The sequence below is a fragment of the Saccopteryx leptura genome, chromosome 7 (genome assembly GCF_036850995.1).
Source record: "Saccopteryx leptura isolate mSacLep1 chromosome 7, mSacLep1_pri_phased_curated, whole genome shotgun sequence".
Lineage (NCBI taxonomy): Eukaryota > Metazoa > Chordata > Mammalia > Chiroptera > Emballonuridae > Saccopteryx > Saccopteryx leptura.
The window spans coordinates 32,945,943-32,969,795 of NC_089509.1; the positions used below are offsets into that span (position 1 = coordinate 32,945,943).

At 35.8% G+C, this 23,853-nt stretch overlaps 1 protein-coding gene across 14 annotated transcripts in view; it reads left to right on the forward strand.

Moving 5' to 3' along the window:
- Positions 1–23,853, forward strand: part of MBD5 (methyl-CpG binding domain protein 5) — a 512,364-nt gene that overhangs the window by 435,086 nt on the left and 53,425 nt on the right. For 13 of the 14 annotated variants that reach the window (XM_066346280.1, XM_066346282.1, XM_066346272.1 and 10 more), the window contains 4 exons: positions 7,952–8,624; positions 12,601–12,703; positions 13,985–14,165; positions 18,593–20,725. In XM_066346280.1, coding sequence (XP_066202377.1) covers positions 8,512–8,624; positions 12,601–12,703; positions 13,985–14,165; positions 18,593–20,725 — 2,530 coding nt within the window. In that variant the 5' untranslated portion in view covers positions 7,952–8,511. The remainder of the gene's footprint in view (positions 1–7,951; positions 8,625–12,600; positions 12,704–13,984; positions 14,166–18,592; positions 20,726–23,853) is intronic. The other variant, XM_066346271.1, reaches the window with a different exon arrangement.

Below are 23,853 nucleotides of genomic sequence, written 5' to 3' on the forward strand. Positions count from 1 at the left end.
ATACAAGTGTATAAAACAAACTTCAATGTGCTGGGGATAGTTTGAAGTAAGGAGAGCCTTACAGAGTAAGAGAGTAGGGCTCCAACAAAGGATATATCTTAGAGGTGTGTTTTGGAAGAGGAGGCTGCACAGTGAAGATAAGAGCCAAATGGAAATAATAACCAGAGTGGAAATGAGGCTGCCGATCTATTGGAAGGTTTTTAAAAAATAAAAGAAGATGTAACTGCAAGATAAGTGTATTCATAAGTAAAAATGCATAGCTTTAATAAGTGAAAGGTGAAACAGATGGGAAGGTTGGATGGAGGAGGCTGGATAAATGCTATACAGGAGCTATTTGAATAATTGATATATGAGTGAAAGGTAATTGAAAAGGGGAAATGTCATTTAGGGTTACTGTAACTAGCATCATCTAACATCATTTAATGATGATGGAAAGATTATGAGTATATACATTTATTACCCAATCAAATGGTAATTATGTTGTAGCCACTCAGTTATTACTCTCCAAAAAGTTAATGCTGATGTGATTTATTTAATCCAATCACATCTGTTGTGTGTACATATTGTTTAGGAATTTAAGTGTAAGAGTAGGTTTTATGTGCTACTTATTCTCAGCCGGACTACATGAGGTGTTCACTCTTCCAAATGTAGAAATAAAATGAACTTCTTATTTAACTTGAAATACTTCATGAACTAAGTTTATAATCATGGCATTGAAGAGTATATTGATGATTTAGATTTGTATAAGATATAAAATATTGGTGTTTTACCTAATTTTCATAGTCTCACCTTAATAAATCAATAGTTCATTGGGTATTAATTCTCTCCTACTTTGTATCCAAGTAACCCCACTGAACACAAGATCAATGTGTGATGTCATTATAAACATGTTAATAGAATTTACTCATATCATGTGATTCAAAATCAATTCATTATTTTTGCCATTACGTTTATGTGACATTAATTAGAAGAATTTATTATGTTTGATATTATTCAGGAAGATTTATAAAGAATATCTGCTTATTTATTTTCATGGTGTTATATTCTATGATGTTTAGCCTTCATGGTATTTTAAGTGTAACTTTTAAAATTTACATCAGCACTGTAATAGTGAGTTTATTCTTAGGTTGACAAGAATATCAGTAAAGCAGATTGAAAAAAGACCTATTGCATTAATTAACATTGTGTTTAATTTTTATATTGTTGCATTTATTTATTTTAGTACTTCCTTTATTCAGTTAAAGTACAGTGTGGATATATATATATATATATATATATATCACTTAGTAAATAAAACTCTGAAGCATAAAGTTATCATATTAATTTTCTTAGAAGCTCTGTCATACTTTTTGTACACTCAGAGAAATCATTAGAGACAAATCTAGAGCAAAACATCCTATGTATATTTTATCAAAATACATATTCACTGTCTTCTATTGGCTTCTTTTTAAAACCTCTCTTTAATTTTAGACATGTGTTGTTAAAACTTTATAAGCCTACATAGTAAAAAATCAGAATATAAATTTATGTTGACTAATTAGAATGTGCATAGTTTTTTTATTTTATTTTATTTTATTTATGAGAGAGAGAGAGAGGAGAGAGAGACAGGGGGGAGGAGCTGGAAGCATCAACTCCCATATGTGCCTTGACCAGGCAAGCCCAGGGTTTCGAACGGCGACCTCAGCATTTCCAGGTCGACACTTTATCCACTGTGTCACTACAGGTCAGGCCAGAATGTGCATAGTTTTTTGTGTGTGTTTTTCCAAAGTTGGAAACGGGGAAGCAGTCAGACAGACTCCCGCATGCGTCCGATCAGGATCCACCTGGCACATCCACCAGGGGGCGATGCTCTGCCCATCTGGGTGTCACTCTGTTGTGACCAGAGCCATTCTAGCCCCTGAGGCGGAGGCCACAGAGCCATCCCCAGCACCCGGGCCAACTTTGCTCCAATGGAGCCTTGGCTGCGGGAGGGGAAGAGAGAGACAGAGAGGAAGGAGAGGAGGAGGGGTGGAGAAGCAGATGGGCGCTTCTCCAGTGTGCCCTGGCCAGGAATCGAACCCTGGACTCCTGCAGGCCAGGCCGACACTCTACCACTGAGCCAACCAGCCAGGGCTGAATGTGCATAGTCTTTAGAAAGTATTTAAGCATCTACTATATCCCAAGTACTATATCAAAACTGGGAAAATAAAAATAGAGAAACATTCCTGCCCTGGAGGACTTTTACATTCTTGTGGGAGAGATAGTAAAAAAAACAAATGAATGATGAGAAAAAAATCAGATAATAACAGGAGTCAGTGAATTAAAGTGTGAGAGAGTTCCTAGGGTATAGGAGTAGTCTCTGTAAAGAGATGACATCTAATTAGAATTCTTCATGATCAGAAAAAGCCAATATAAAGAAATCAAGTCACCAAAAGCAAATTCTCAAAGACTAATTTGCATATTAAAAGGAAGCAGAAAAATAAAAACATTGGTAGACTTGTGACATACATTCTCCTTAGAACACCCACATATACACATACTTACTGCTTTTTGAATTTCATTATTATTACTAAACCTTTGTGAAATAAATTTAAATTATGTCATAAGTACATCTGTTCTTTATCTAGAATATTAATGAGATGAAGGTAGCTTTAATACTACATTATCATTTCTATTTCAACCTGTTACTATTGAACTTGAACAAGGTGTGTCATAATGGAAACTTTAGATGGGAAAGGAAAATGTTGTAGATACATAGCTTTGTATGTTAAATTTATAAAAATTGGAAAATAAGAGAAACTGTGTTTTTATAGTGCAAACTACAAAATAATACAAACTACAAAAATAAAACTTGACTAAATCTTGAATGATGGATTTATATAGAAGATAAAGTTATCAGAATCTTGGAGGCACAAAGAATAGATTTTAATATTTAGCAGAAGAGCACATGTATGGGTGTCAAAAGTTTGTGAAATATGGCCTGAAGTGCTTTCCGAAAACTAACCTTCTGGCACCTTAAAAAATTTATGATAGGCCCTAAAATTATGCAATTCCATTTTGACAAATAATTCTGTGTGAATTACCAAAATGGCCATAGATTTATATATAGGAATATTTATCTCAGATATATTTGTAATTGTGAAAATTTAGGAGAAAATTCTATGTAATTAAATAAATAATATACATTATCCAAGAAAATTCTATCAGCATCTAAAAGCTATATTTTGAAAAAATATTTAATGCAATAATAAAATTCCCAGGATAAAAAGTACAAATAGGTAATGACTCAATGTTTAAAGGAAAAAGACATATTTATACATAGAAAACATTTGGAATCAGTCCTGGCTGGTTGGCTTGGTGGTAGAGCATCGGCCCAGCGTGTAGAAGTCCCAGGATCAATTCCCAGTCAGAGTACACAGGAGAAGTTACCTTCTGCTTCTCCATCCCTCCCCCTTTTCTCTCTCTCTCTCTTCCTCTCCCACAGCTATGGCTCAACAGTTTGAGCAAGTTGGCCCCGGACGCTGAGGATGGCTCCATGGCCTCACCTCAGGCCTTAAAATAGCTCAGTTGCCGAGCAACGGAGCAGCAGCCCCAGATGGGCAAAGCATCACCTGGTAGAGGGTTTGCTGGGTAAATGGGGGGGCACATGTAGCAGTTTGTCTCTGCTTCCCTTCCTCTCACTTAATTTAAAAAAAAAGTTTGAAATCAAAACAACTACTTTGGAGAGCAATTTGGCAATGCCAGTAAAGTTAAAAATATGGAGACCCTCTAACCAAACATTATTATGATTGATATACTAATCGATAAACAGTTGTATAACCATATGATAAAATGCTATTCAGAAATTAAATATTAATTAATTGGATCAATATATCTATAAGAGATAGATAGATAGATCTCAACAGATAGCTCTCAAAACAATGTTGAATTTTATAAAGCAAGTTGCAGAACCATATACAAGGTGGGGCAAAAGTAGGTTTTCAGTTGTGTATATGGAAAAATAATACAATAATTAATAAATAATAACAGAAGAATAAATTGTTTTACATACACTGTAAACCTTTTCCCCCCACTCTGTATATGTATAGTAACATTCATGTAAAAATTTAAAACATAACAATACCAAATACTGTTTACATATACACATATAAGGAACGTAGGAACATGTGAACACATAACCTGGAAGGATACAGACCAGAATCATGGTGGTGTTTTGCCTTTAAGGTGGGAGGGAGGATAATGGAACTGAAGAGGGAAATGGGGTGGAGGTGAGGGATAGCATTTCACTTTATCTATAATGTTTTCTAAGTCTTTAATTTTAAAAAAAAGCATAACAGACAAAATGCTTACATTATGAACTTAGATGGAATGGTAGTTCAAATTTATTATGTTAATCATTTTTATTTGTGTTTTTAAGATTTTCTAAAAACAATGATTGTGAAAGAATGTGCATATGTTTGCAATGGTTATTATTTAACAGTAAGATTACAGTTGTTATTTTAATTTTCAAACTTCTCTTTATTTTCCAAATTCACAAAATGAATGTTGAGAAAATTAGTGCCACTTATAGTGAATAAAAAGTAGCTACATATTCACTGGACCTATGCTCTATAAAGGCTTCCTAAGGCCCTTACAATGGAGCTGCTTCTAGGAGGCAGAAGAATCTGCAAAAAAAAAAAAAAAAAGATGAGCCTTCCACAGTCTAAAAGAACTCAAGAGCTGGCTGCCTGAGAGGCGTAGAGATGTAAAACCAGCCATATCTTGGGAAGGGAGGCAAGGGCATTATTCTAAGCCCTGAGTTTCAAACTTTAGCATGTGTCAGCATCACTCAGAGGGCTTGTTCAAAAAAGACGAGTGCCCCTCAGAGTTTCTAATTCAGTAACTCTGGGGTCAGGCCTATGAATTTGCACTTCTGACAAGTTCCCGAAGTCACTGATGATAATGATGCTTGTCTCAGGGCCATGATTTGAGAATTCTAGTGTACACAACACCCAGCCATCAGATATTTGTATTTTGATTGCTGAATTATGAGGGAGACAGCAGGAATCACTCCAGTGTTATTATTTGGCAGATCCACAAATTACTTAGTGGAGCCAGCCAGCTGGTCTCGGGGAAGTTGGAGTCACATGCATACCAAAAAAAAAAAAGGCATCAAATGGTCAGAAAACTCAAAAGTAGAGAAAATGAGAGCAGGGCCATCTAATGATCAGAGACCACTAGAGAGATTTCTTCAGGAAAAGCAAGGTAATAAAATGAGCATGAAAAAGGGCTGTAAAAAAAATTTTTTTAAAGGTTCATTCAGCCCTGGCCTGATAGCTCAGTTGGTTAGAGCATTGTCCTGAAGCCCAGAGCTTGCTGGTGTGTTCCCCTGTCAGAGCACATACAGGAACAGATCAGTGTTCCTGCCCCTCTCTCTCTCTCTCTCTCCTTTCCTTTTTCACTAAAATCAATTAAAATTTAAAATTTTTTAAAAGTCATGAGCCAGGTCCAGTAATCAGAGTTTGCTGCTAGTTGACAGAACTAGCAGTCCAGGATAGCTCATACAGGAACAGATTGATGTCCCTGTCTCTCTCTCTCTCACATTTTTCACCAGTGCTGGGTACTCCACTAGGCCGGGAACTCCTTGAGAAAGAGGGATTGAGCTCCTTTGCTCTCTCCATTCTTTTTCATCCTCCCTCCATCCCACTTTCCCTCATGTTCTTCCACACTGAGCAGCTTTTTAGTGCCAAGCATTACAATGGGCTTTGGATAAAGTGGTGTCTTACCATCTTTGTACTACAGCACATAGCATAGTAACAAGTACGTAGTTGCTGCTCACTAACTGTTGAGTAAAATATGAATAAGCACATACGTGATTAGAAGGGGTCATGGTTAAAAATACAGTGAATGGAAGACAGAAATAGGATGCTATGCCTGCAAGTGAGAAGCACAGACACAGTGGAATTGGCCCAACAATACAAACTGTCTGCTTGAGACACCCTGCTTAGGAATGTTACTGTTTGGCACTTTTCTTTATGCCCTACATTTTTCCCAATAACTATTTGCTACTTCTCCCATTTCCTTGCCAGTATCTCCCACACCAATACCCATGGCTCCCAACTTTTATCCAAATGTCTATATGCTTCATTACATCTTTATCTATCTCAGACCTGAGCCTGCAAATAAGGCATATGCCTAAATACGTGTTGCCTTTAATATAACGCTTTTTCCTGCTTTCCCAGTGAAGAGATCCAAAAGAAGGTTTGGGTTTAACTTAAATATGTAGGCTTTTAGTAATATAAATTAAGTAGTTATGTGTCTATTTAAACTGTTTAATTTGTTAATTGTTGCATGTATATTTAAACATTATCTATTAACTTTTTATTTAAATTTTTTGAAACAGTTTTGGTATTTTCATATGAATCTTAAGTCATTGAATACAGTTTTCCAAGGCATATTGCCTCGCTTCCATTAAATTATTTGAGATATGACACATTTTGAATCTGTGGATGATGCCATCACTGGAATTTTTTATCACAAATCCCTCTCATATAATGCTAGAATATTTTTTATTCTTTTTTTTAGTGGAGTTTCATGAGTCCCACAATGTAATCATGCACTATATATTAAATTGATGGTAAAAAGTCAATTTTCTGGCCCTGGCTGGTTAGCTCAGTTGGTTAAGAGTATCATCCCAAAATGACAAGGTGGCAGACTCAATCCCCAGGAAGCAACCAAAGAATGCACGACTGAGTGGAACACAAATGAATGCTTCCCTTCCCCCTCCCCTCGCTCTCCCTTCCTCTCTCTGTCTCTCTAAAAATCAATGAAAATTAAGTCCTGGCCAGATAGCTTGGTGAGTTGGAGCGTTGTTCCGGAGCACAAAGGTTGCCGGTTCAATTCCCCCATCAGTACGTACAGGAGCATCTTGATTTTCCTGCCTCTCTCTCAAAAAAAAAAAAAAGGTCAATTTTCTAATTAAAATAAACTCTTGTTTACCACAAGCAATTATGACATACATTCTCTGCAAGGATTATGCATTAAATCTTTTTAAAATTTGATTTGCCATCCTCTTCTATTTAACAGTTCCTTTAAGATGACCTCATACTAGCATTCTATACTAGCAGTGATTCCTGCTGGTTCAAGCCAATATGTCCTTCCCAAACAGTACCTTGTGACTCAGTAAAGGAATTAAGAGAGTACCCTGTGAGAGAAGGGAGCTTGTAAATCTTAACTATCGAGCAACTTCCACTCTTGTATTCAAGAACATTTGGGGGGAAACCTCTGATATTTGAAAATGTATAAGTTTAAGTTTATTTCTTTTCAATTTTTTTCTTAAAAAAAAAACTGCTTCTTCTTTAGACCAATATGATGATTAGAAAAGTAAGTCATAGAGGTATGTGGAATTAAGATAAGACCAAATGTGATTGGACTAACACATAACTTTTCAGTTGTTAGGTTATAAGACGTTTTGAAACATATATTTTAACTGTGAATTAGAAGGATGGTGTGTGTGTGTGTGCATGCATATGTGTGTGTGTGTGTGTGTGTAATGTCATAATTATGGGTTGATCTCTTGTAATTAGAAAGCTGAGCCTGACTTGTGGTGGCACAGTGGATAAAGCATTTGACCTGGAATGCTGAGGTCGCTTGTTCAAAATCCCAGGTGTGAACATACAAGGTTCATACAAGAAGAAGCTACTACGAGTTGATGCTTCCTGCTCTTCCCCCACCTTTCTTTCTCTCTCCTCTCTTTAAAAATCAATAAATAAAATCTTAAAAAGACAAAAAAGGAAAGAAAACTGGATGTGGTGAGGAGCAAGTAAATTGACTTAAGTGGATTGTTAGAAGAAGAAAAGTTGAATCTGTGATTTTGATGGCAGAGGATATAAAGTGGTTGGTATACTTAACAGTTTATTGTGTTTTTAAAAGTGTGCAGGTTCTCAGTTTTTCAACATTGAATATACAGTTTACATTTGTATATGTGTTTCAGGCTACATTATTGGAATTTTGAAGACATGAAAACACCAGATGAACCCACCTGCAACATCTTGGATTCAGATTGGAAGATGAAGAGAAAGTTTAAAGAATGTGGCCTATAAAGGCGGGTAGTACCTGGAAATATTAACCGACTCACACTGTAAAAATTAAACCAGTTTCTAAACAGTAGAGATTATTTTAGTCCAACATCAAGGTTCAAGACAAAATGTTGAACTAAAAACTTTACACTCCTACCCTCCTTCACTTCAGACAGGTACCAGCATTGGCGAATATGATTTTTCTTAGTCAGAAGCACTCCTTTTTACCCATGTAGACCATTGTTAGGAATTAAATATTGGTTATTTAATCTAGGTTATAATGGGAAACTGATTTTCTCCACAATGGCAGATTTCACAGACTTGGTTCCGAACTGAGCCGAAGCACCCAGTGCATTTTGTACAGTCTGGGAACAGCTATGCTGCATCGGCCATTTCTGAAGGCCAACATGTCCTGTAATATAAGGATATCATCTTATTGCTGATATCTTTGGAGAGTCCCAAGCAGACACAGAAAATGAATGGAGGCAAGGAGTGTGACGGAGGGGACAAGGACGGAGGTCTTCCAGCTATTCAAGTTCCTGTGGGTTGGCAGCGCCGTGTGGATCAGAATGGAGTGCTTTATGTCAGGTGAGCCCTTATTATTATTTGTGTTACCTCCAAGTTTACAGGCACAAAATTAAGCAGGTAGAGTTTGTTCCTCTGAGGGAGCAAAATATTGTGACTGACAGCACCTCAAATAAATTTCAATAAAGGATCTTTGTGCTAGAAATATTCAAGCACTTTTATTCTGTACTACTTGGCAATGTAAATTGCTTTAGGTTACAAGAGAGATTTTTTTATTCATTACTTTTGTTTACATAATGTGTTCTCCTTATCTCTGTAACATGAATAAATTAAAATATGAAGATTTCTAAAAGAAACATAGGCATCATTACCACATTCTCAAGAGAATGTGAAATATTGGAAGTAGACCCAATGTCTCTTGACAATATTATTCTACCTTTCATAGTGCTTCCGCTGAGTTTTCCTGATGTAAGGTTGAGTGTCTTTCTCTATAGGCAGTTTTAACTATGTCTTCCTAATGCCTGATATTAGATATAATTTCCCTGGTTTTTCTGCACAGTTTTTAATCTGTAACCTTGCGTACTATAGTAAAAAAAAAATGTCATGATGGAGATGGCTCTTTATCTCTCACATAAAAATCATTCAAAAGATGCAAATGCCTGCTCTTTTAAATTTTGAAGACAAATATGTCTTATAGAACAAGTTGAATGGAATAAACTGTTGGCAAGAAGTTTCAATCTTATAATTAAATAATTGACACCTAAGTCCATACTTAGTAGTTTATCAGTAGTATATGAAAAGTTAGGATACCATAAATCATTCTTTGTGATATAATAAAAAATTATTAGCAATAGACTTAGAACTCTTTTCTGCATCATTATGTTAATGCTATTACATTCAATGCAGTTATTTGTGTCTCTCCTTCAACAGAATTCTCCAATTATACAAAGATGTATTAACATGAATGGGGCTGTTATATAAACATAAATGATTTCATGCCTTAACAACTCAAAATTCAGTTCAGAGTCTGTCCTGGGTTTGTTTTTTGTTTTTTGGTTTTTTTAATTAATTAATTAATTTATTTTTACAGGGACAGAGAGAGGGATAGACAGGGACAGACAGACAGGAACGGAGAGAGATGAGAAGCATCAATCATTAGTTTTTCGTTGCGCGTTGCAACACCTTAGATCAGGGGTCCCCAAACTACAGCCCACGGGCCACATGTGGCCCCCTGAGGCCATTTATCCGGCCCCCACCGCACTTCTGGAAGGGGCACCTCTTTCATTGGTGGTCAGTGAGAGGAGCATAGTTCCCATTTAAATACTGGTCAGTTTGTTGATTTAAATTTACTTGTTCTTTATTTTAAATATTGTATTTGTTCCCGTTTTGTTTTTTTTTACTTTAAAATAAGATATGTGCAGTGTGCATAGGGATTTGTTCATAGTTTTTTTTATAGTCCGGCCCTCCAATGGTCTGAGGGACAGTGAACTGGCCCCCTGTGTAAAAAGTTTGGGGACCCCTGCCTTAGATGTTCATTAATTGCTTTCTCATATGTGCCTTGACCGCAGGCCTTCAGCAGACCGAGTAACCCCTTGCTGGAGCCAACGACCTTTGGTTCAAGCTGGTGGGCTTTTGCTCAAACCAGATGAGCCCGCGCTCAAGCTGGCTACCTGGGGGTCTCGAACCTGGGTCTTCCGCATCCCAGTCCAATGCTCTATCCACTGCGCCACCGCCTGGTCAGGCCTGGGTTTGTTTTATGTAAGGTGTTTTTTGAGCTAAATTTCATTACCAAATGCAACTCTTTTGTTTCTGGGATGTTAAAGATATGCTCAGTATTAACTAGAGTGAAGGAATAAGAAAACAGGGAATGTGGAGCTTGTCCCGTGGTGATAAAATGGACACGAGGGGTAACTTTCTCAAAGGGTTTCTATTGCCTCTGCTGTTAACAAACTGCCACAAATAATTTGTTATTAATATAATATAGCAAGATATCAGTGTTATTGTTCTAATCTCTAAAGAGCAAATATGTATTCATCTTAGAGCAAATGACTCTAAGATATTGATAATCTAATTTTTTACTTCATTCCTATGAAAGATGAATCAGTTTTTCAGATGGCTGAAAAAGAAATTAAACCAAGTTAAGTCTGGGAATCTGTCAGTTATCTTGTTCACAATTTTCTAAGTAGAAGTATACTTCACTGCTAGTGGGGTTAGCGTGAGTTCTCCAAATCCCAAGTCTGTACACTAAGAATTACTTTGAAAACTAACTTTGCCAGATAAGATAAAACTCCTTCAATAAGAGTGTCTTAAAATTAAGCCAATATGGGTTTGCTTTGTTTGTATGTAACAGTTAAATTACTGCGGGAACACATACCCAGCCCTCCCTCTGTAGCTCCTCTCAAGGTAACGTTTGGGTTTTTCTCCAGCTGTTCCTGCCTCGGGGAGGCACTGGAGCTGCACATTAAATTTCCCACCTGCTCCCAATCTTCGAAGCTTTATCTAAGCCGTACGGCTTGTAACTATTTTTTACATTAATTATTACTCCCAAAAGTTAATTAAAGAGGTACAACTGAAGGAAAGAACCCAGCTGACCAATTGAGAGGAAGTGTTTTTAACGTGTCTAGAGTACTCTAATAGAATTCAGGAACTCATGTCTTCAGGTTTAACTTTACAATCAATTCCTCTAGGATTCAGTCTGTGTACTTTCTTTAAGTGTGAAATGTTAGGCAATTTCTTGCCACAAAACTCATAAACTTTTCACATGATAACTCTTTGATGATCTTGTTTTACTTAAATTAGCAGACCTCCCAAAACATCTGGTCCTTAGCACTGGTGTGGAACTCAAGTCAGTAATATGGGAATTATAGTATTATTTTTTACACATCATTTGAAAAATATTTGTTAGCCTGAATATATAAATGAGTGACTTAACAAAAGTTGGGGATTTTAATTGAGATTTTCTATATGTATATGTGACTTACTTATATGGTTGTCCATAAGTAAATATGGATTACATTTTAAAGCTTGTTCATGTATAGATGCAAAACTACTACCTGTGTTTTTGTAGAAGCGGAATAGTCTATCCCTAGTAGTGTAATGCTTTGTATGATTTCCGATCAAATCGACATCTGATCATAAGGGTAAAGTGAAGGTTTTGGTAAAGAGTCAAAAGATATTCTTGAATGAAAAGTATATAATAATTTTCAAGGTTGCAAAATCGATATTTTAATAATAAAAGTCTGATAATGTAAATTGTGTATTTTACACTAACCCTCATTATAAATAAAAATCAAAGAAAATTTAAAAATAAAAACAAAGTAATAACATTGAGAACACTTACCATTTACCAGCCAGAAGACCTGCAGGGCAGCTCTGTGCCACCTAAAACCCTGTTTCCTCAAGAGTCCCTCATCCTTTGTCAGATCTGCTTGGCTCTCTCTGCTTGCAGTACTGTGTGGCTCTACAGTGCAGTTTGAATTGAGCCACACAGAGCTACCTTCAAAGAAACACATGGATGAGAGAGAGAAAAAAGGAACCTATTTTTACATAGTGACTACTTGGTTCTAGACTCCCAAGATTAAAGGAAAGAACTTGCTACATTTACCGACTTTCTGGTTTGACCTCCATTGTGTTCCTAAATTTTAGTTTTTCCTCAAACAGCTTTAAAAGTAGATCCTCTGGTTTAAAATGATAATGACTACTTTCATGTAGTTGTCTTGTTCCTTTCTTGTCTGTTTCTGATGTCCTTTCTTAAGAATAGCATTTTCCCCATTTTTGTCCTCTCTTGGTTTTCAAAATACGTTTATTTAATTTTCTATGAAGGTCTGTATTTTTCTGAAAAATATTTGGTTCAAAAGAAAGAGCGATACTGCTAAAAGGCTATAATTTAGTAGCTAACATAATACTGACAAAGAAAATGCTTTTCTTTAGTAGGAAAATATTATCCTGTGAAGGACAGAAAGGATATAAATTATGCCTTTTTTCATGTATATGTGCAGTCAGAATTATTTCTTGATGTTTTTTTAAAACTATTTTACAGTCCCAGTGGGTCTTTGTTATCTTGCTTGGAGCAGGTGAAAACATACCTGCTTACTGACGGAACATGCAAGTGCGGCCTGGAGTGTCCTCTGATTCTCCCCAAGGTAACCGTTCCACAGCAGCTCTATCAGCAGTTGTTTTCCTTAAACGTTTTGTATATTTGCTCTTCTCATTTAGCATTTCATTTTTGTATTACTTCTCCAATCACGTGAGCATTTTAAAGACTATCTGATTAGTTATCTTCTGCATGCATTTTGGGATGCTTAATGATTGTGGAAAGTGGTTCAAATCCGAGTCATTTTCAAAGGTGACAAACATATTCATATTAAATATTTTATTAAAACCTCCTTTGCACATTTTATTAGAGCTATACCTATGTTCACCATTTAATAGTGCAATATTTTCTTTCCCTATGAAAACAGCTCGATCTATGGTGTTATTTTTAGCACTGGTGTTGATAAATCTGCCACCACCAGTGTTTCTAAAATCACAAAACTGAACCTTCCTAGACAAAATGTGAAACTACCCCTTTGACAGGTAGAAAGTAAAAATTGTTTTAAATAATAAAACATTATTTACCATAGAAATAGGTCATTGTTCTCTGAGCAACTGATATAGTGCTAATTGTAGCACTAGGATTAATAGACACCTTTTTTCTTTTTATTTGTGTGTCACCTCATTCCAAAAAAGTGAATAAAAAGCATTTGAAACATCTCATAAGTATATATAGGCAGCCCCTGGGTTATGAATAACATGGGTTCTGTAAGTTTGCTCTTAAGTTGAATTTGTATGTAAGTTGGAACAGGGACATTTATTTATCTATTAAATGCAACTTAAATGTTTGTCTTAACTTAGTATTTATTTTTACCTTTTTGTGAATATATACCTAAACACTTTCAAACCTACAGAACCTATCTTGTTTGTAACCCAGGGACTGCCTGTATACAATGTATTTTTTTAATAGACACATTTTTTAAATAGGTGAAAAAGTAATATTAATACAGTATTAGAATAAAGCCAAAGAAAATGTTAGCAGAATGTCAGCCTTTGGGTTTTTTAATTGAACTTTATCTATTTTTTATACTGTTATAACATCAGGAAATATCTATAATTGGGAACATATCAAACAATATGCCTTTGCATATATATTTTTTTGGCTATCTTAGTATTAGGATAATTTTCATTATTTACTGTGCCACTAAAAACCATGAGTTGAGCAGAAGTATTTATTAAGTTATAGAAAGTTGCTTTTCTTAAATTTAAAAACTTGAGAAAGTTTTATTCAGATTTATGGTTTACTCTATTTAAAGGAATTTTTTTAACAAAGGATTTTTTTATTTAATGCTTTTATGTCATACTCTAAACAAAGGCTGTCCTTTTTCCAGGTGTTTAACTTTGATCCTGGAGCTGCTGTGAAACAAAGAACTGCAGAAGATGTTAAAGCAGATGAAGATGTCACAAAGCTATGCATACATAAACGAAAAATTATTGCCGTGGCCACACTTCATAAAAGCATGGAAGCCCCACATCCTTCTCTGGTGCTTACCAGTCCTGGAGGAGGAACAAGTATGTAATGTGGAGAAGGGTTCAAGAATCTTCTTCCCCCACTCCCCTCCTAGAGGAGTAGCAAGAAATCACTTTGCCAGGCATTTTCCAAGTCCACTTTTCAAACATGCGCAATGCTTTTAAAACATTTCATTATCTTATTACAAATAGCAAATGCATTCTGAAAAACTCACATGAAATTGTCTCCCAAAATTTCCTATCCAGTTAAACAATTAGACTAAACACTAATTAAGATTAGGATATATAAATAAATGTAATGCAGGTACGTTGCTGAGCTAACAAAAGAGAAAGTCCCACAGATTTTTAGGAAACAGATGTAGCCTTTTTCAAAGGCTACATATTGGATCATGTATTGGATCATGTGGTATCAACTAGCAATATTTTCAAGGACTGGTAGTGTTGTTTTTTCTATCATTTAATAACTATTTTTTGAGCCCCTACTAACAGCTCTTACCTTGTTGGGAGCTTTTTATACCTCCCCCAACACACCTATATGTATGCATGCATGCTTCCATTTTTTTTAAAATTTTTTAAAGATGCATAAAAATTACATGAACAGTTCCTTGAGTACCACATATTTTCTTCTAGATCCTCCAATTAAAAATTTTTTGTGGATACTGCAGATGTTATAAAAGTTGACCCCTAAATAGCTCAACACACAGGGGCATTCTCTTCATAAACCAAAATCTAATTATCACATTCAGGAAATTTAACACTGATATAATGTTAGATACATCATCTATATTCATATTTCTCTAGTTGTCCTAATAATCTCTTATTTTAATTCCATTTTTGTTTAATCCAGGATGCAATCAAAGATTGCACAAAGATCTGCAGTTAGTTGTTCCATTTCTTTCATCTACAGCAATTCCCCAGTCTTTTTCATTTCTCATTGTATTAACATTTTTGAAGAATCCAGATCAGTGTTATAGGAAGTTCTTCAAGTTGGATATGCCTGATTATTTTCTCACATTTATATTCAGGTTAAATACTTTTTACTAGGAATACTACATAGGTGATGTTATGTCCTCATCAGCAGGCACATAATGTCAGTGTATTCCATATTGATGACTTTAAGTTTGCTTGGTTATAGTTCTGTCCGTCTGATTACTCCATTGTTAGGGTATCCTTCCCCTTTATGATGAATATGTAATCTGTAGAATCATATTTTGTATTTTGAGACTGAGGAACATTTTTTGTAAGGACTAGAATATTAACTCCCTCTAAAATATTACAATTACAGTTTTAATACTTGAAAATATGGTTAAGTGCCAAAGCATTTGTTTATAAAAGGTAAGTAATATTGTTCTGTAGAGCTCTTAAAAAATGGAGATGTTGAGTGTAACCTGTAGTGATCAGAGAAAGCTCTATAGCAGAACTCAGATTTGAACCAGGCTGGAAAATGGTAACATTTAGACATATGAAGGAAGTGAAAAAATTCTTGCCCAGAATGAGTAGAAGAGATAATGTGGAAACTAGTCTGACCTGGGGGGAATATTAAGCCTGTGTCGGTAAATTGGGATAAAAAATTATGGACTTGCATACAAAAAGAAGCAGTTGTGACATCATACATTAAAGACTTAAACTTAGAACTCATGTGAAGAGGCTAGGGAGAGTCAAATTTAGCAGCTATTAGCAGTCAGCTCCTTTCCAATAACCCTGTAACCTTTAAACTTTAACAGGAATATCAGGAAAAAATTGCTCCACTAAGGTATGTAAGAAACAAAATCTTTTAAGGGATTTTTCTTTTACCTTTGATGAGCTACATTTTTTAAGTTAAAAGATATTGCAATAGTTTAAAGACATTTAATAGTAATAAATTATTTAACATTTACCCCCATATTTTACCATCTTAATATAACTATGTTTTTCATTTTTGCACCTATTCATAGCTGTTGCTGTTTTTATATTATATTATATCAAACAGTTTTACCTCTTCCTACAAAGTCATCCTTATTGACTTTTTAATGACCTTAACAGAGTCTTAGATTTGATCCTTTGTCATTCCCTATATATACAAGTTTTATTATTGAACATAAAGGTAAACTGGTACAGTTATAAGAGGTATATATCTTTATCCTCCTATAAAATGGTATATTTTATTGGATTGCTATTTTACTAACTTCACACAGCATTTATTTCAATTTTGTAATTATAAACTGTGTTATAAGGTGGAGCTTTAAATGCTTAAATGTTAAGAAGACTCATATAGTAGTTTTCACCTCTAACATACATTAAACATATATTTAGTTTCTGCTTAATCTTTGAAAGGTCTTCATAAAAGCCCTTGATGGTTACTTAGCATTTATATTTGCTAACTTTTGCCCTGGCCAGATAACTCAGTTGTTGAGAGCATTGTCCCTAACTTAGAGGTCGTGTGTTTCATCCCTGGTGAAAGCACATACAGGAACAGATCAATGTTTCTGTCTGTCTGTCTCTCTCTCTCTCTCTCTCTTTCTCTCTCTGAAATCAATTTTTTTTAAAGTATATTTGCCAACTTTTATAATACTTTATTTTCTAAGTGTAACAATAGCAGCATGACTTTTGTTTATTTAGTACTCCTGTTATTTTAAAGATGGTATTTTTTACCCAGGTATGTAAGAAATCCTTTTAAAACACAGTTTTTTTCTAATTTCTGTTGAATATAAAAAATGCCAGTGACTACATTTTTAGTCATTTAACTATAAATAATTATATAAGTACCCAAGAAAAGACACAAGGCTTTAATGTTGTTAGCAGAGTCAATCCTGTAATAAAGTCAATACAGGCAACAGTTTTGTTCACACTGTTTGCCACATAGAGCACCCCAGCTATTTTTCATGTGTTATTTTTTATTACAGACTTTAAAAATCTTTTTTAACAAGAAAATAAGTTCAGTTGAGTTTAACTGCTTAAACTTCATTGATTCTCAACTTTTCACATATTATATCCAGAAATCATTCTATCAAGAATCTTCACCATGCTAGAAACAGAAAGCTTACATTTCCAAAGAAAAGTATATGTTCACTATATTCTCTTATTTCTTGAATGCACCCTACCTAGACTTCTGTGTACCTCAAATTGAGAACCACTGTCTTAGAAATGATTGTACAATTTGATCTGTATACTACCTAGCAGGTAGGAGAGGTATATTTATCTTAAATGTGCAGTTTTACATTTAAGTGAATGTACTTCTGACTGCAAATGAACCCAGCTATACTTGCCAATAGGTTGTAATAAGGAATAAGGATGGCCAGTTATAGTACGAATGATACCAGTCTTGTCTCCTGTGTGTAATAGACTCCATGGCATTTTTTCACAGACCCAGCAAATCCCAGCATCCTTTTCATCACGGCTCTCTAAGCAGCCACCACCGGTTGATAGGACTTGGCATATAAAATTAATTTTGTTTGCTATCCCTGTTTTTGAAAGTATAACTTTATAAAATAGTTAAACATCCTTAAGGGCTTAAAAGCTTAAACCTAGAATTCTGACAAAAGAGAGTGAAAGTTCTGTCACATGTGCCTGTATTCTGTCTGATCTCCAGAGGAACTGGAGGGATTCCAAAAAGCCAGTGAGGGTGCAATGCAGTCTGTAAAAGAATTCTCATTTGGACCCCAGTACGGAAGGTTTAGCACTCTGACTGAATTTTGCATAGGAATTCTATCCTAATGAAAGAATTAGAATGGCAGTCTTTCACCGAAGCTGACTGACTAAAGCTGTTTTTACAGTAATGACTGATTAACATCAAAGAATGGCAGTGTCGCAGGCTTGCTGGGAAGCTAGACAGGATTGCAGCTTCACTGCATTTACTGCAGTTATCACTCCCCTGATAAAAGATTCTGAATCCATTCACTTAATTCACAAAAATTAAGACCCTTTTACTCTCGCCGTGAAAATGTTGGGATAAGGAAGCATTTCTCTGGCTGTCCTGAGGAGGTTGCAGCAAGGTAATGAAAACATTTACAGGATAACAGCTTTTTCTGGTGAAAATGGCAATTCGTTTAAATCACCCAAGAAAATATGCCACACAGATAATAATTTTCTATTGTAACTGTGTTCCTAAAAATTGAAACCCAACATGATAGTAACGTCATCATTTCCATCTCGGCTGTCAATCTTGATTTCGCATATTATTAGGATGGCTAATGTCACTACGAACTGTATCAGCTTTTCATCCCTTCTCAACAGATAAGAGGCAGACAAGCATAATGCGCCGTTAATGGAGTACCTTTGACCAACTAAGGGAGAATAATGTGCATTTTCTAATCAAAATCTAATGTAGAGTACAGAATTTCTAGTTGCAGAGAGAACAGTTTCTATTTGCAAATTTCTATTTCCAGATGCCTTCCCTTCCTCATTACCCTCTTTCCTTCCCTCCCCACCCTACCCCCAATACAAAAGAATTAAGACTACTTAACAGATTTTTTTTTTCTCTTTCACATCAGATGCAACTCCAGTAGTACCTTCAAGGGCAGCAACTCCAAGATCCATAAGAAATAAGTCTCATGAAGGAATTACAAATTCTGTAATGCCTGAATGTAAGAATCCTTTCAAGTTAATGATTGGATCATCAAATGCCATGGGAAGGCTGTATGTACAAGAACTGCCTGGAAGCCAGCAGCAAGAACTCCACCCCGTCTACCCCCGGCAGAGATTGGGCAGCAGTGAGCACGGACAGAAATCTCCATTCCGTGGCAGCCATGGAGGCCTGCCCAGCCCGGCGTCGTCAGGATCCCAGATTTATGGTGATGGCTCAGTTTCTCCGAGGACTGACCCACTTGGAAGCCCTGATGTTTTCACAAGAAATAATCCTGGTTTTCATGGAGCTCCCAATTCTAGTCCTATTCACCTGAATAGGACTCCTCTTTCTCCACCTTCAGTAATGCTACATGGTTCTCCTGTACAGTTATCATGTGCAATGGCTGGAAGGACTAATATACCTCTTTCCCCAACCTTGACTACAAAAAGTCCAGTAATGAAAAAACCAATGTGTAATTTTTCAACTAATATGGAAATACCACGAGCAATGTTCCACCACAAACCACCCCAAGTCCCACCACCCCCTCCTCCACCTTCTTGTGCTCTTCAGAAAAAGCCATTAACATCTGAGAAAGATCCACTTGGCATTCTTGACCCTATTCCTAGTAAACCGGTGAATCAGAACCCTGTTATCATTAATCCAGCTGGTTTCCATTCAAATGTCCACTCTCAGGTACCTGTGATGAATGTAAGCATGCCTCCTGCTGTCGTTCCTTTGCCAAGTAATCTCCCTTTGCCAACCGTAAAACCTGGTCACATGAATCATGGGAGTCATGTACAAAGAGTGCAGCATTCAGCTTCAACCTCCCTATCCCCTTCTCCAGTGACATCCCCAGTGCACATGATGGGGGCTGGAATTGGAAGGATTGAGGCATCGCCCCAAAGATCACGCTCATCTTCCACATCATCAGACCACGGAAATTTCATGATGCCACCTCTAGGACCCCAAGCCACTTGCAGTGGTATTAAGGTTCCACCCAGGTCACCAAGGTCAACAATAGGGTCCCCAAGGCCATCAATGCCATCAAGCCCTTCTACCAAGTCCGATGGACATCATCAATACAAGGATATCCCTAACCCATTAATTGCTGGAATGAGTAATGTACTAAATACCCCAAGCAGTGCAGCTTTTCCTACTGCAACTGCCGGAAGTGGTTCTGTAAAGAGTCAGCCTGGTTTGCTGGGAATGCCTTTAAATCAGATCTTGAACCAGCACAATGCTGCCTCCTTTCCAGCAAGTAGTTTACTCTCAGCAGCAGCCAAAGCACAGCTAGCAAATCAAAACAAACTTGCTAGTAACAACAGTAGCAGCAGTAGCAATTCTGGAGCTGTTGCTGGCAGTGGCAACACTGAAGGACATAGCACTTTAAACACCATGTTCCCTCCTACTGCCAACATGCTTCTCCCAACAGGTGAAGGGCAAAGTGGTCGAGCAGCACTAAGAGATAAGCTGATGTCTCAGCAAAAAGACTCGTTGCGGAAAAGGAAACAGCCACCTACCACAGTTTTGAGTTTGCTCAGACAGTCTCAAATGGATAGTTCTTCAGTTCCTAAATCTGGACCCGACTTGCTAAGGAAGCAAAGTCAGGGTTCTTTCCCCATCAGTTCAATGTCTCAGTTACTACAGTCTATGAGTTGTCAAAGCTCTCACTTGAGTAGCAATAGTACCCCGGGTTGTGGGGGCTCAAATACTGCTTTGCCTTGCTCTGCTAACCAGCTGCATTTTACAGATCCCAATATGAACTCCAGTGTTCTCCAGAATTCACTGACACAGAACATACCTTTAAGAGGGGAAGCCGTGCACTGCCACAATGCAAACACTAACTTTGTTCACAGTAACAGTTCAGTCCCCAACCACCATCTTGCAGGTTTAATAAATCAGATTCAGGCTAGTGGGAACTGTGGGATGCTCAGTCAGTCGGGCATGGCTTTAGGAAATTCATTACATCACAATCCTCAGTCAAGAATTTCAACGTCCTCCACTCCAGTGATACCAAACAGCATTGTTAGCAGCTATAATCAAACAAGTTCTGAAGCAGGTATGGTTTTATTAGAAAAAAGTACCCAGAGGTACTAACATTTTCTACATTTTTAAAAATTTGTACCAAAATATTTATTATGATACGAAATGCTCCTTTCCCCACTGTGAAATTCTCATTTCTTTAGTATTTATTTTATTTACAGAATGCTAGGGATCATCTATTAGAGAGAAAAAAATAACAACCGAGGGGATTCCACGCGTTTTCGTTATTTGTTGTCAATCTGTGTCTTTTTGATTATCGTTCAATTTTCAGTTGGTCATTTAACTATTGGACTCTTAAACTACAGAATAAGCCATAGAAGGCAGGGTGTCCTGGCTCATAAGCCGTGTACTTGGTTTATGCTGATCTAAAAGCTGTTTCCCCTAGCTTTTGTTTGTATTCAGGTAAATGAAGCTCATCTTAGAAAAACCAAAAAGGCAAAAATAAATGGATTTTCTGTTCTTGCTGCTGACCAGAAGTAGGTGAATGGATAGGAAAAGGTAACTAGAAGTTGTATGAAGTAGAAAGCTTGTCTTCTAATGTGTTTCTTATCCTAGTTTGCTATCCTTTATTATTATTTGTTTGGGAAAATTAAAAATGGACATTGACTACTCCCTTTTAAAAAGGGTAATAATTTAAGTTTTCTAATAAAAAAAGGCTTGAAAACCTGATTTCCAGAATTTTTTATCTTGAAATTGTTATACAGTTTTCTTGTAGAACTAAATCATTATTTTGAGCATTAACATTAAGGTTTTGACCCAAATTTATTGTATTTTTTCATCCACTATTAATGGAGACAAATTTATTTAAAAGCAGACACATTAGAAAGAATTGTATTTTGTGCAGTAGAGTCCTCAGAAATTGTTATTAAAAACTGAAAAGAAGCACTAAAGAGGAAACTTCATTGAGACATCAGAAAACTTTACCATGAAAACAGAAAGAATACTCAAAATACAGCACTAATGATTTGGGAGATTTGTGGGAAATGACAGGGAGGAAATAAAAGGTGGTGTAGAGAATTTTATTCAGTTATGAAAACAGTGGGCTTTAAAAATCAGAGTGCCACTGAAAATGAAAAAATTGCTGAGGCTTTTAATAATAAGCTATTGTTTAGGTATGTATAGACTGTATTGTACCACCTTGCTGGAAAAGCATTATAACCTACATGATTTTGTTGCTGACAGTGAAATCAAATGTGTTTTTTTATTTCCTGGTGTCACTACTTACACCTGCCATCCTCCACAATTTGTGTTATGTGTTATGTTTGTTGTCAGTATTTAATTAAAAACTACTCATTGACCTCTTGTGCTAAAGAGAACATAAGGTAGAGAAGATAATTGAAGACATTAGTGCCTTCTTGATATTCTTAGTCTAAGGAATTTCATGAAAATATTTTTGTGTTTAACAGGATACTTATTCCAAATAGGCTTCCAACGTTTCAATGATTCATATTCCTTTTTAGATAACACAAATGAAAATTTAATCTTAATGCATTTAGCATATTAAAGTTACATGAAATAAGTAACTAGTTAAAATGTGCAATATTTATTAAGCATTCATTTGTTTAAATGAGACATTGTTAGTATTGTTGTATTATAACTTTGAATTTTGATACACCTTACCTCAACTTACTTTGTTTCAGGTCTCAGTTCATATTGAAAAGTATATATATTTTATCAATGATGTATTTAAATTTATAATAGAAAAGACCAATATTTATTTATATTCTTGTTTCTTCTAACTGTCAAGTTTAGACTTATTCTATATAGTCGTAGATATGTATTTTCTTGTTCCACACATCTCTGTAAAACGTTGGATCTGGATTCCCAGTGCTGGGAGTGTCAAAACACACTGGTTGAAAATTTAATAATATAAGAAGCATGTTGGGATATAATAACTATAAGGGACAAGGATAAATGTATAGTAATGGTATGGATGTGGCCAATTATATGTAAGATAACAAGAAGCATATGCTTGATGAAAACCTAGGTCAGTAAGAATTTTTAAAATATTATACTTAATAAAATTAAATACTAATTAATATACAGAGATTTGATATGCAGCTGGTTATGGAAATGAGTAGATTTACTAATTAACATAACTTTTGATGGGCTAAATATTGAAGAGACTTCTAATGCCATTCTTTTTGATATGTGGTGAACTGTGTCACTGGATATTCTGTCATTGTAATTGCTTAGACTAAATCTTTATTTATACTGATATTTATTCATTCATCAAATAAGCACCTAGGTTGGGTATTTAGTCAAACAGCATATGACAGTCACAATTATCTCTGTAAGTTTTGCTAAGTATTCCTAGCATACTAGTTAGAAATTATAAGAAAAACACTATTTTTAAAATTCTTGCTTATAGCTATTATTGAGTCCTTATGATGTGCCAGGTGATTTACCTTTATTATTTCTAATTTATGCAGTTTTCCAAGTATACGTTATTATTGACCCCATTTTCCAGATAAGTAAACTGAGCATCAGAGAACAAAACTATCCAAGGTCGTATATAACTGAATCAGGATTTGAACTCAATTTTGTCTAATTCTAAAATCCATTTTTTTCTCAGCTGCATAAGTTCTTCAGCTAAAGTATTTAGAGGTCAAAAATACTTTCATTTTTAACATCTTAAAAAATATCCAACAGGTAGTGAATTGAAGCACATTGATGCATGTTAGAAGGTACGTTTTTAACTTTTTGATGAACTTTTACACAAAAAGTCAGTCATGTTTACCTTCTCTCTTTGGACTCTAATGTCAAAGTGTACAGTGATTAGAATGTTTGTGTCAATATGGATGAAATTTCCAAAATATCAAGAGAACTTCCCTTCATTTGTGATTTGCATTTGGTAACCTTTATTTTAATGAATTGGTATCATCTCACTTAGATAAGAATGGGATTCCTGCCTGACCAGGCAGTGGTGCAGTGGATAGAGTGTCGGACTGGGAGCAGAGGACCCAGGTTCGAGACCCCGAGGTTGCCAGCTTGAGTGCGGGCTCATCTGGTTTGAGCAAAAAAACTCACCAGCTTGGACCCAAGGTCACTGGCTCAAGCAAGGGGTTACTCGGTCTGCTGAAGGCCCACGGTCAAGGCACATATGAGAAAGCAATCAATGAACAACTAAGATGTTGCAATGAA